The sequence below is a fragment of the Bos grunniens genome, chromosome 9 (genome assembly GCF_055505025.1).
Source record: "Bos grunniens cultivar Pamir isolate PY7600 chromosome 9, Bosgru_T2T1.0, whole genome shotgun sequence".
NCBI classification, from domain to species: Eukaryota; Metazoa; Chordata; class Mammalia; order Artiodactyla; family Bovidae; genus Bos; species Bos grunniens.
In genome coordinates, this window is record NC_141173.1 from 102,519,171 (window position 1) to 102,531,777 (window position 12,607).

Genomic DNA, 12,607 nt, shown 5'->3' on the forward strand with positions numbered 1-12,607 from the left:
TTCCATTTAGAAGCCCCCAAAATCATCCTTGCCAGTCAATGATTTAGCCAACTCAGCTGGCACAATGCTGACACACTCTAAAAACATTTAAGCTGTAATTTATAAACTGATTCCAAATCTTATATTAAGCAACCTGGCTTCTCTGTTCATTAGAGTTTACCAAATGCTGAGTTCTAAACCTAAAAGTCAAGTCAAATGTAAAAGCAAGTATGAAACACCAAGTCTCTCCCCAGGAGACTTTTTGATAAAGATGATACTGTTTCAATCTCCAAATATAATAACTACTGTTACTTTCCTGTTAATATCACTAGATACTGAATTTAAACAAAACAAACTTTTCAGTCTGTCTATTTTAAAATATAAATTTCACTGAAAAAATTAAAAAATAAGTTTTTTTACAAAATGAGCTATTTTTTTCATTAGTCCAAACAGAGGAAATATACATCTGTGTTAAGTACTTTATTCGTCCTATTTCTCAACCTCAAATAACTGACAAACCTCCTTCTCAAATTTCACATTTTTTGGTGAGTGGTTCTTGGTCTCTAATCTGTAACTGAATGAATGAATGAATGAATGGTGGTGGTGATTTAGTCACTAAATCATGTCCGACTCCTGCAACCCCAGGGAATATAGCTCACCAGGCTCCCCTATCCATGGGATTCTCCAGGCAAGAATACTGGAGTGGGTTGCCATTTCCTTCTCCAGAGGATCTTCCCAACCCAAGAATCAACCCCAGGTCTCCTGCACTGCAGGCAGATTCTTTACCGACTGAGCTACTGAATAGACAGGATCCTTTGGGGAACACTGGAAGGCAGTCGGGCAGGAATATGGGATTTACTGGACTGAAGCACAGGTCAGCACTCAACAGATCCCCCACCAGGCGGAGGCACCATGAGGCCAGGATGACTATGTCCTGGGTATTTTGGATCTACAATGCCCAAAACAGGGCTGTGCGTGCACACAGCAGGATCTCAGTTAACACTTGCAGAATGATTTGGTTAAGTTTTCAGCAGGATTCTCAGGTTTTGCTCTCATGGTTTTTCCTCCCTAGCAGTACAATGAGGGCAGTAACACACGTCTACCTGGATTTTCACAGGGATCAACTATGAGCAGCTGCTGAGAGCGTCTGCAGAGACCGGAGCACTGAATCAGCGCTGGGCATCTTTATCAGCACTTCTGTCCACCTGCAGACAGGGCACCTGGCTCACACGAACTGCTCACTGATCACGTGCTGACAGGATACATTTCTTCCTCATCCGCTTGACCTTCTGCATGTCTGATGGTTTATTTATAGTTTTCTTTTGTGTACAGAAATTTTATTTTCACACCGAAGCAACATCACTTCTCTGTCCCCACTCCCCACTCGGTTCCTATTGTATTCTTTTGAGGCACTTCCACAGCCCAGAACACCAGTGGTAACTGTATCGTGCCCACAGGACTCCTGACATCCAGGAGGGCCAGTGTTTAGGCCCCTTTACCTAAACGACACCGGAGTTCACTGCCTCCCCTTGGCAAGGACACGAATGGAGGGAGACAAGAAGCTGTGTAATAAACTTGGCATTTAGGTATGAAGGGAAATACTCTTCTGAGTTTCTATTCTTGTCTACTTTGGTGTTTTTTAAAAGCCTGACATCCAGGAAGATGACTTATCCCAATGAACTTATGCTTCATCTGTCAGCATGAGGTTTAAAGGAAGCCCTCCTCCATTATTGAATTATTGAATGAATAGTTGTATTTGAAAGATATGTTTTATCCGCGGAAACCAGTCACAAAGATCCTACCTAGTCCTTAAAATTCTGATTTAGTGATTTCATAACAGAAACTTTTAAAACAAGTACTTCTCTGTTGCTTTCATGTCGACTCCTGAGCTTCGCTTAAAGATCTCTTGTTACAGAACCCATGCCTGTATCTAATATCATGGCAGCCAGGACAAAGAAACCCAAGATGAAAAATGTGACATTGTTCCCACTGATGTGACTTCATTAGAAGCAAACACATCAAAACCTCCATAGGTGCCAGCCTTGTGGCAAAGGCGAGGACAATGTCAAAAGAAATCTCTAGGTTGTGTCCACTAGCTCCACCCACCCCCCTACCCGCCCCCCCCCAAAAAAAACCCCCACAATGTCTCTTTTTTTCACTTAAACATGCTTCACAGTTTGGTCATCTATATATTCAACCATGTAGTTTGGACACTGGAATGCAAAGAATAAGATGTGATTGTTGAAATACAAAACACATTAGAGAACCGTGCACAGACCACTTGGAAACCCTAAGATGACAAGATGCAGGACCGGAGAAAAGGGTCCTCTGGGTTTCAGAATGAATCCATATCACACCCAGAGGCACAGGGCTATTGCATCAGGCACTTTACTATGGAGCACCATTTCAGACTAGTCCAGGTGGATTGTGGTGCTGCCCTAAAAAAAAAAAAAAAAAAAAAATTCCCTTTTGTCAGTTCTACACTGATTTCAAATTCACGAACAATCTACACTACACGGTAGTATCTGCGTGGCTTTGGTCTCTGTAAAATAAACCTGATCAACACCAGCCCAGGGTGGGGCTGGGGAAGCTGTGTACTTGGGACTTCTGAGGTGCCACACCGAACGGCACAGGCTGAAACCCTCTCCACCCAGAGCACCCTGTGGGCACCCGGGGTGACTACCCCAAATCCTGCACAGAGCGTGGAACAAAACTGGTTAGAGATTCAACGCGGGCAGAGCTTAGTTTCCGCTGAGGATCCGAAGACTCGTCCAAGGATTTACTAAGTCCCGACAATAACATTCGGTTTTAGGAAGATCGGAGAGGTTCTCAACTTTAGCTCCCTGACACGGGTCGCAGGGTGACCGTGCATCTGACAATCGGAAAGGCTCGCGACTGCCCCAAGACCCGCAGCCTCCTCCAGGGCGCGGCGGGGACCGGAGTACTTGCGCGCTCAGAGGCGAGGGCATTTACCTCGAGTCGGCTAAGACTGGAGCTCTTGGAGCGCGACTTCTTGCGCAGGTACACGGAGAAGAACCTGCGCACCGTGAACTTCTTCATGCTCAGCTCCATCGCCCGGAGCCCAGCCGCGAGGAGCCGCAGGGCCGGAGGACGCGCATCCCCGACGCATCCCAGGCGCGCGGGGTCAGGTCCGCTCGCGGGCGCGAGCGGCCGGGGAGCCCGGCACGGCGGCCATCGGCGCGGGGCGCGGGCGGCGGGCACAAAGGGCAGGCCGAGCCGGCCACAGCGGCCGGGGGCCCAGCACTCCCGCCTCCTCCCTCCTCCTCCTCCTCCTTCTCCTCCTGGTCCAGCCTGCGAGGACCAGCCCCAGGCAGCCCCGCCCCCCCGCGCCCCGCCCACGGCCACTACCGCCAATCAGCGCCCGTCGCTCAGCCCGGCCTCCGCCACTACGACCAATCAGAGTCTGCTGCCCCGGGCTGTCCCCTCCCTCTCCTCCTCCTCCTCCTCCTCCTGGTCCAGCCTGCGAGGACCTGCCCCGGGGAGCCCCGCCCCTCTGTGCCCCGCCCGCAGCCACTACCGCCAATCAAAACCCGCCGCCACTCCCGGCCCTCCGCCACTGCGACCAATCAGAACCTGTCGTCCCGAGATCTCCCCTCCCCCTCCTCCTCCTCCTCCTTCTGGTCCAGCCTGCGAGGTCCAGCCCCGGGCAGCCCCGCCCTCCGTCGCCCCGCCCACAGCCACTATCGCCAATCAGAGCCCGCCGCAACGCCCGGCCCTCCGCTACTACGGCCAATCAGAGCCTGCCGCCCCGGGCTCTCCCCTCCCCCTCCTCCTACTCCTCCTCCTCCTCCAGCCCGGGAGAACCAGCCCCGGACAGCCCCTCCCCTCGTTCCCCGCCACTACCACCAATCAGCGCCCAGCGCCCCACTGCCCCAGGCTCTCGCTTCTTCTCCCCGCCCCGTCCTTCCGCGTACGCGCTCGCTGTGGCTCCGCCCCCACCGCCCCTTCCACCAATCAGCGCTCTCAACGGCGCATCCCTAATGAGCCCGCGGAAGGGACCGCGGCGCCAAGCGGGGAGAGCTGCGCGGCTGCTCGGCAGCGACTGTCGCTGTCTCTCTCTCTCTTTGGTTGGCCTGCTGGGCTGTTTTCCTAGCTTGGGATGTCATTATGTTTTCTTTCCTTAAAGCATCCATATAAGGACTTGGCTCTCATGCGTTTCTGTGCTGGACAAAACTTTGCTGATTAGCAAACACTTCTAGAAAACAGAACAAAACGGGGTGGAGGGTGCTCCAGGAGCTGCACAAGTGATCTACACCGCTCTTCTCCCCTTGGCCCCAGCGGCCCTCCCCATGAGCGCGTCCCCGCAGCCCGGGCGCCCGACCTGGGGGTCCGCCAGTCTTTGCCCGGTGATGACTGGACCCCAGCGCAGCCCAGGGCGGCCGCACCCAGCTGGGGAAGCCTCCGCGGCTGTGTTTGGAGAACAAAGACACACACCCGTTCTCCATGACCTCCGACTCCATATATAGAAAATTACCCAAACGGAAGATTTACCGGGTGTCCTGAGTGTCCTAACTCAGGGCCCTCAGCAACCAGCTGCTGGCTGTAGGGCTGCAGGGGATTTGCCCTAAAGGGGAACACAGTTTCCCGCCCCCCGCGCCCCCCCCCCCATCCCCAGAAATGCTCTTCAGAGGGCTGGAGTCCGGGGCCAAATTTGTGACCTTTGGACTTTGTGCAGCCTTTTCTGTTTTCTTTTTGTGCATTGTCCACGTATTTTTGTTTAAAACACGGACCAGACAATCTCATTAACAATCTACCACCACGCCCTGAAAAGTCCAGAAGCATCCGTGCACGCGGCGCTGTGTGACGAGTACTGCTTTGCCAGGCAGATTGTGAAAAATCTACCTGTCATATGATCCCTTGGCTTAATCAAAGGCTGCATTAATAATACTGGTGTCAGGCTATCTTTGCTACAGCGAGTAAACAGCGGAGGCTCCCAGAAAAGAACTGGTAAGTTCATGCTACATCTGGGTCAGCAGGTGAGGTCAGACACTCTCTGGGGTTTAACGAGGGTAAGCACAGTCAGTTTAGCATCAAGATGCTGGCGCTGCCGTTTCCTTGCCGATGAGCCTGAGCACACTTGCACGTTCTGTGTTCCCACTGTGCATCTCTAAGATGAAAACAGGCCCCGAACCGGGTCCTGCTTCCTGCAAGGATTCTGCTCGGGGCCATTATCCCTACTCTGCAGAGGAGCTTCCTACCACCCAGTGTCCCCCGCCAGCACCACTCAGGCATCCCAGCTCTAAACAAACAAAGACAGGCCAGGGCTGTGCCATGTGGCTGCTCTGAAAGAGAGCACTTGATGGACAGCAGACATCAGGCTGGTCACCGGCTCCAGGAGTGAGGAAGGGGCCAGCTGTGGGTAGATGATGCAACTAGTCAGACACGGGATTATGGCTTGCCAGCGATGCTAGCTCAAGGGCACCCTGTGCAAGACAAACACCTTGGGGTAGGTCCAGATTAAGGCTTGTGCTTCACCAACAAGAGCATCTGACCTGTTGTAACAAGACAGGAAAGACATTGTCTCTGGGACGTTCAGGATCCCCCATGTTCGAATGCTACAAAATGGCTCTGTTGAACTTGGACATCTCAAAAGAAAAATGAAAGTAGCTTTCATATTTCAGCTGAGGAATTTATTTCATTGCTAGAATAAGTCTGTTTGCTTTTGTCCCGGTAAAACAGAGATATATAAAAATCTCTAGCAATCATTGTCCACCACTGTGTGTGCTAATGCAACCAAATCCTCCAGATCAGCAATCTTGGGTAGGTATCAGGGCCCACTTTAACCTGACTCCAAACGATCCCTAGCAAATATTGGGAAAGAAAAGATGAGCTTAATAAAGGCTGTTGCCCAGATGATAGAGTGGGGAGGCTTGGAGAGAAGACCAAGAACTCAGAGACCCCTGATTATCCTGAGTTTCTTCCTGACTTAAGCACGATCCATCTGGGACTGAATTCAATAGCTACTGCTGCTTCTAAAAGAGGACCAGACTGGTCAGTGTGCATTCAAATGGGTTGAACATAGGATTACAGAGCTCCTCTGAGTACCTGGCCCTGTGCTTGACATGCGGAAGCACAACATGATTACAACATGGCCCCTGACCTCCAGAAGTTCACAGCTGTGTGCTAGAGAAGCAAAGTGAATAGACAGTCTGATGTAGGTTTTACATAATGTTGAAGAAACATGTAAAAAAAATGCTCCACGAACAGAGATGAACGAAGAGCCGACCCTAACTGGAGAAGCCGAGGAGGAGGGAGCTTTGGGGTGAACTCTGGGGACGAGGAGACGTGTTCTGTGCAGACAGAGGAGGTGGGGTCCCAGGCTGTGGAAGAATAAGGTTATTGGGAACTTGGAACAAATACAATCTCATGACTGATTAATGAAAACTAAAGTTTGTACCAAGTCCCGAAAACACAGAAGGCAAAGGATTTGAGAATCCCGAGGATGATAACAGGGAGCTGTCCTTCTCGCCCTGGGCAGGAAGGGGAGACAGGCTTTTGTCAGGAAGGTAACTGGCAAACTCCGTGCCCTCCCACCTTGCTTTCCCTCCCTTCAGAGGGCTTTCAGGGATTGGGAGGATGCCCCCTCCTTTATTTCAAGCCCCGCCACGAGAGCTGTGATGTCTGGGGGTCAGGATTCTACAGGAGGGAGCAGGGCAGCCCCAGCCGCAGGGAGGCCCCAGGAGGGGCTGTTCACAGAGTGGCCTGCGTCCCAGGGCGCCGAGCAGAAAGGATGTAGTGATGTCTGCTACACATGGTGGCCCAACAGTGAAGAACCCGCCTGCCAACTCAGGAGATGTGCGTTTGATTCCTGAGCTGGGAAGATCCTCTGGAAGAGGAAATGACAACCCACTCCAGTACTCTTGCCTGGAGAATTCCATGGACAGACGAGCCTGGCAGGCTACAGTTGTTGGGGTCACAAAGAGTGGAACGGGACTGAAAACAACAACAGATCAGAGTGGCCGGCATGAGATCTCTAAGTACCCCCAAAACAAGAGGCTGCTCTCCTGTGAGTGGGCTCCAGCCTGGTGGACTGGGGTTCTCTGGCCATAGTAACCTCAGAAGAAGACAAGATGGCTGTCCATGAGAGAAGGGGCCAGGCCGGGTCCAGAGAGCAAGGTCAGCTGGGCCAGGAGCAGATCAAATCCCTTATGATTATACAGTGGAAGTGAGAAATAGATTTAAGGGCCTAGATCTGATAGACAGAGTGCCTGATGAGCTATGGAATGAGGTTCGTGACATTGTACAGGAGACAGGGATCAAGACCATTCCCATAGAAAAGAAATGCAAAAAAGCAAAATGGCTGTCTGGGGAGGCCTTACAAATAGCTGTGAAAAGAAGAGAAGCGAAAAGCAAAGGAGAAAAGAAAAGATATAAACATCTGAATGCAGAGTTCCAAAGAATAGCAAGAAGAGATAAGAAAGCCTTCTTCAGTGATCAATGCAAAGAAATAGAGGAAAACAACAGAATGGGAAAGACTAGGGATCTCTTCAAGAAAATCAGAGATACCAAAGGAACATTTCATGCAAAGATGAGCTCAATAAAGGACAGAAATGGTATGGACCTAACAGAAGCAGAAGATATTAAGAAGAGATGGCAAGAATACACAGAAGAACTGTACAAAAAAGATCTTCACGACCCAGATAATCACAATGGTGTGATCACTGTCCTAGAGCCAGACATCCTGGAATGTGAAGTCAAGTGGGCCTTAGAAAGCATCACTACGAACAAAGCTAGTGGAGGTGATGGAATTCCAGTTGAGCTATTTCAAATCCTGAAAGATGATGCTGTGAAAGTGCTGCACTCAATATGCCAGCAAAATTGGAAAACTCAGCAGTGGCCACAGGACTGGAAAAGGTCAGTTTTCATTCCAATCCCAAAGAAAGGCAATTCCAAAGAATGCTCAAACTACCGCACAATTGCACTCATCTCACACGCTAGTAAAGTAATGCTCAAAATTCTCCAAGCCAGGATTCAGCAATATGTGAACCGTGAACTTCCTGATGTTCAAGCTGGTTTTAGAAAAGGCAGAGGAACCAGAGATCAAATTGCCAACATCCGCTGGATCATAGAAAAAGCAAGAGAGTTCCAGAAAAACATCTATTTCTGCTTTATTGACTATGCCAAAGCCTTTGACTGTGTGGATCACAATAAACTGTAGAAAATTCTTCAAGATATGAGAATACCAGACCACCTGATCTGCCTCTTGAGAAATTTGTATGCAGGTCAGGAAGCAACAGTTAGAACTGGACATGGAACAACAGACTGGTTCGAAATAGGAAAAGGAGTTCGTCAAGGCTGTATATTGTCACCCTGTTTATTTAACTTATATGCAGAGTACATCATGGGAAACACTGGACTAGAAGAAACATAAACTGGAATCAAGATTGCCGGGAGAAATCTCAATAACCTCAGATATGCAGATGACACCACCCTTATGGCAGAAAGTGAAGAGGAACTCAAAAGCCTCTTGATGAAAGTGAAAGTGGAGAGTGAAAAAGTTGGCTTAAAGCTCAACATTCAGAAAATGAAGATCATGGCATTTGGTCCCACCACTTCATGGGAAATAGATGGGGAAACAGTGGAAACAGTGTCAGACTTTATTTTTCTGGGCTCCAAAATGACTACAGATGGTGACTGCATCCATGAAATTAAAAGATGCTTACTCCTTGGAAGGAAAGTTATGACCAACCTAGATAGCATATTCAAAAGCAGAGACATTACTTTGCCAACAAAGGTTCGTCTAGTCAAGGCTATGGTTTTTCCTGTGGTCATGTATGGATGTGAGAGTTGGACTGTGAAGAAGGCTGAGAGCTGAAGAATTGATGCTTTTGAACTGTGGTGTTGGAGAAGACTCCTGAGAGTCCCTTGGACTGCAAGGAGATCCAACCAGTCCATTCTGAAGGAGATCAGCCCTGGGATTTCTTTGGAAGGAATGATGCTAAAGCTGAAACTCTAGTACTTTGGCCACCTCATGCAAAGAGTTGACTCATTGGAAAAGACTCTGATGCTGGGAGGGATTGGGGGTAGGAGGAGAAGGGGACGACGGAGGATGAGATGGCTGGATGGCATCACTGACTCGATGGACATGAGTTTGAGTGAACTCCGGGAGCTGGTGATGGACAGGGAGGCCTGGTGTGCTGCGATTGATGGGGTCGCAAAGAGTCAGACACGACTGAGTGACTGATCTGATCTGATCTGATCTTGTCTCTCCTCTCCTCCTGCTCTGACCCTGAAAGGAATACTGTGGCTTCCAGTGGGATGGACACTCAAGCCAGGCAAAGAGAAGGTCTCAGTTTGATCAGCCCTTAGGTCGTGAGACACTAACTTCTTCGTCAGGTTTGAAACCTAAAGTGAACGTCGTCGTCTCTTGTTCAAGAAGGGGAAGAAAAGCCATGAAACCTGCCAGCCGCCTTCCACTGTTCACTTTTTGAACAAAGAATGGAAGGGGTGTGATGGCCCAAGCACAAGCCAGGTCTGTGCAACAGACCAGCTACAAGGGGTCTGCTCAGAGCCGAGTCAGCAATTCAGGGTCGAACTCCGAGATTCAGATTCGACCTGTGATCACCATGGAAGTCAGAAGCCCACCCACCAGGGTGGGGGGTGGCAGCGCTCTGCCTTCACTCTGAAGTGGACTAAATACCCCTACCTTGCAGACAAGGAGGACAGAGAAGGACAAGTCTCCCCTTAGACATTATGAGCACAGCCATCTCTGACATAGGCTGTGGCCCTAATTCACTCTCTGTGTAACCTAAAAACAGCAACGAAAATTCAAGTTGAGAATTTAAAGTGGTCTCATGGAGAAGGAAATGACAACTCACTCACTTGCCTGGAGAATACCACGGACAGAGGAGCCTGGTGGGCTACAGTCCATGGGGCCACTAAGAGTTGGACAGGACTGAGCAACTTCACTCACTATAGAGTGCTTACGAGGTACCAAGAGATTGTCATGGATTTTGTATTTATTATGAATAATCATGAGATTTCTTTTATTATCCTCATTTACAGTTAATAAAGTTCAGAAGCAAAAAAATAAATAAAGTGGCCTCAGATGGTTCTTTGCTGTGGTAAGGAATCTGCCTTCCAACGCAGGAGATGCAGGTTCGATTCCTGGGTCAGGAAGATCCCCTGAAGGAGGAAATAGCAACCCACTCCAGTGTTCTCGCCTGGAGAATCCCATGGACAGAGGAGCCTGGTGGGCTACAGTTCATGGGGCCACAAGTCGGACATAACTTAGTGACTAAGTTACCACCACGGGTATTCTTGCCTGGAAAACTCCATGGACTGAGAAGCCTGGCAGGCTGTAGTCCATGCGGTCACAAAGAGTCGTACACAACTGGGCAACTGAGCGCACACAGGCGGTTCTTAGCCCAGGGGCCTAACAGAAACCTCAGAAATGCTCTCTAGAGAAATCCACATTAAACCCAGGATTCAAAGAATTCTTTGCATGCAGCTTCCAGGAGCTCACAGCCACTGAACAGGGACACGGCGGGGTCAGCAAAGTCAGCAAGACAGCCAACTATAGAATCAGCCGTGCGGACTTCGGCTCTTGGACTTAGCCAGGTGTCGGATATAAAATCAAATCTAATAAGTTTAAGGAAATAAAAGAAATGAAAATTTGATCAACAGGAGTTCCCTGGTAGTCCAGTGGTTGAGAATCTGCCTGCCAGTTCAGGGGACATGGGTTTGATCCCTGGTCTGGGAAGATCCCACGTGCTGTGAGGCAGCTAAGCCCGTGTGCTGTACAACTACTGAGCCTGTTCTCTGGAGCCCACTCTCGCCAACAAGAGAAGCCACTGCAATAAGAAGCCCGAGCACCGTGCCTAGAGAGTAGCCCCCGCTTGCCGCTACTAAAGAAAAGCTACAGGAAGCAGTGAAGATCCAGCGCAGCCCAAAATTAAATAAATACGTAAATATATATTTTTAAAAAGAAAATATGATTAACAAGCGAGAGACTCTAAAAACGAACAAAGTACTTCTGGAAATGAGATGATGCAGTCCTGGACACCAAACAGGTACAGCTGAATATAAACATCCTCTTTATCAGAGAGCAAATTCAACGCGGCTGTGGCGAGGTGTGTGTGATCTTAAGACGCCGCGGTGAGAAGCGCTGCGTTGTGGAATGTACATCAGAAAGGGAAACATCTGGAATGACATTCCCACTCGCTCTTCCGATTATGACTGTGTGAAAATCCTCCGAACCTCTAGAACTGGGGCTGACTTTGTCAAGGGGTATAGCTGGCAATGTCTGGGGACATGCTGGAGTCTCACAACTGGGGGTGACGGGAAGGCTGCTGCTGGCATCTCGGGGGCAGAGGCTGGGGGTGCTGGTGAATCTCTGCAGCACCCAGGACATCCCCACAGAGGATGACCCCATGCAGCACTCACCAGTGCCGAGGTGAGAAAGACCCCTCTGTGAAAATGTCTACCTTCCTCACAAGCTCATCACTGCAAAACCAGCAATCCACACAGGGAAACCAAAATGAGAAAGTGCTCTGTAAACTGTAAAGTGCCCGAAAGACGCTATTTGTTAAAATCCTAGAGTTCCACCCAGGAAGATCAATGACATGCCCGGGAAAGGAGTAGCCCCCCACTCCATGTTCTAGAATGCTGATCTGGAAGCTTGCTCCATCGGTCTGTGTCATCCGGCGTAGGGCACGGCCAGTCACCTCATCACCCGAACCAGAAGATGAGCCCACCAGCACTGTGTCACGCGTGGGTTCCGTGTGCAGTGACTCTGACTTGCCGTGATACCGTCTCCACGGTGTTCCTGTCTCCCTCTTTTCCAGCTGTTCTCACCAGAGTGTGGTGCTTCCGGGCTCAAGGCCACGCCCCATAAGTCATCTGCAGTCTGCCGACCGATGTGACCTTTTTAGAAGCAGAGCCCGAGGGGTGGGGAGTGTATTCTCCTGCACGAAGCACCTCTGTTCCTGGGCCCGCCACGCTCACACCTGGGTGAATGGGAGCGTCCAGCCTCCGTGGGGCCACAGCCACTGCCAGGGTGTCCTTTCTGCCCTTCCCACCTCCTCAAGATTCAGCATTGCTCCGGGAGGCCTACTGAAAATCTGTGCCCCACAGGCGGTGCCAGGGCGCCCTCGCCAGGGTTCTCGTTTTCCTTACCTGCTAGATAACCACCGCTGGCCTCTGTTAGCCTCTCACACTCACGTGGACACACTCAGGATGGCCACTGTGCACAGCACTCTGACACACTGGCCTAAAGGGATTTGGTGAGGAAGACCTGGGCCTGCATTATCATTCCATCTCTGTGATACACTGTGAACGCTATGAACCAGACACAGCGAACCCATTTACGAGGTGGAGACACAGGCCCAGGGAGGTGAACCGACCATCTAAACTTATACAACAGGACAAGAAGAATTCAGACAAGGTCTGTGTGTGCAGGTCCTCACAGATTCACAGCACTACACTAGCTCGGTGTCAGAAGAAGCCACAGGAAGGGCTGGCCACCAGGGGAGACAGGCCAGGGTCCTCCTTTCCCTGGACACCCGCCCTTAACCGAGAAACGCCCCTGGGGCCGAGATTCCGGTGTCAGAGCGCCTCCCAGACCAGCTTTGGTGGCGGCCTCCAGGGACTTCCTTACGGCCTTGGG

At 50.4% G+C, this 12,607-nt stretch overlaps 1 protein-coding gene across 5 annotated transcripts in view; it reads right to left on the minus strand.

Moving 5' to 3' along the window:
• The window catches only part of RPS6KA2 (ribosomal protein S6 kinase A2), a 328,366-nt gene that overhangs the window by 154,150 nt on the left and 161,609 nt on the right, over nt 1–12,607 (minus strand). The window contains exon 1 of one of the 5 annotated variants that reach the window (XM_086318707.1): nt 2,953–3,282. The exons of 3 other annotated variants lie outside the window; for them this stretch is intronic. In XM_086318707.1, the coding sequence (XP_086174833.1) occupies nt 2,953–3,051 (99 nt within the window). In that variant the 5' untranslated portion in view covers nt 3,052–3,282. Of the gene's footprint in view, nt 1–2,952; nt 3,283–12,607 lie in introns of those variants that run through there. One more of the 5 variants, XM_086318715.1, reaches the window with a different exon arrangement.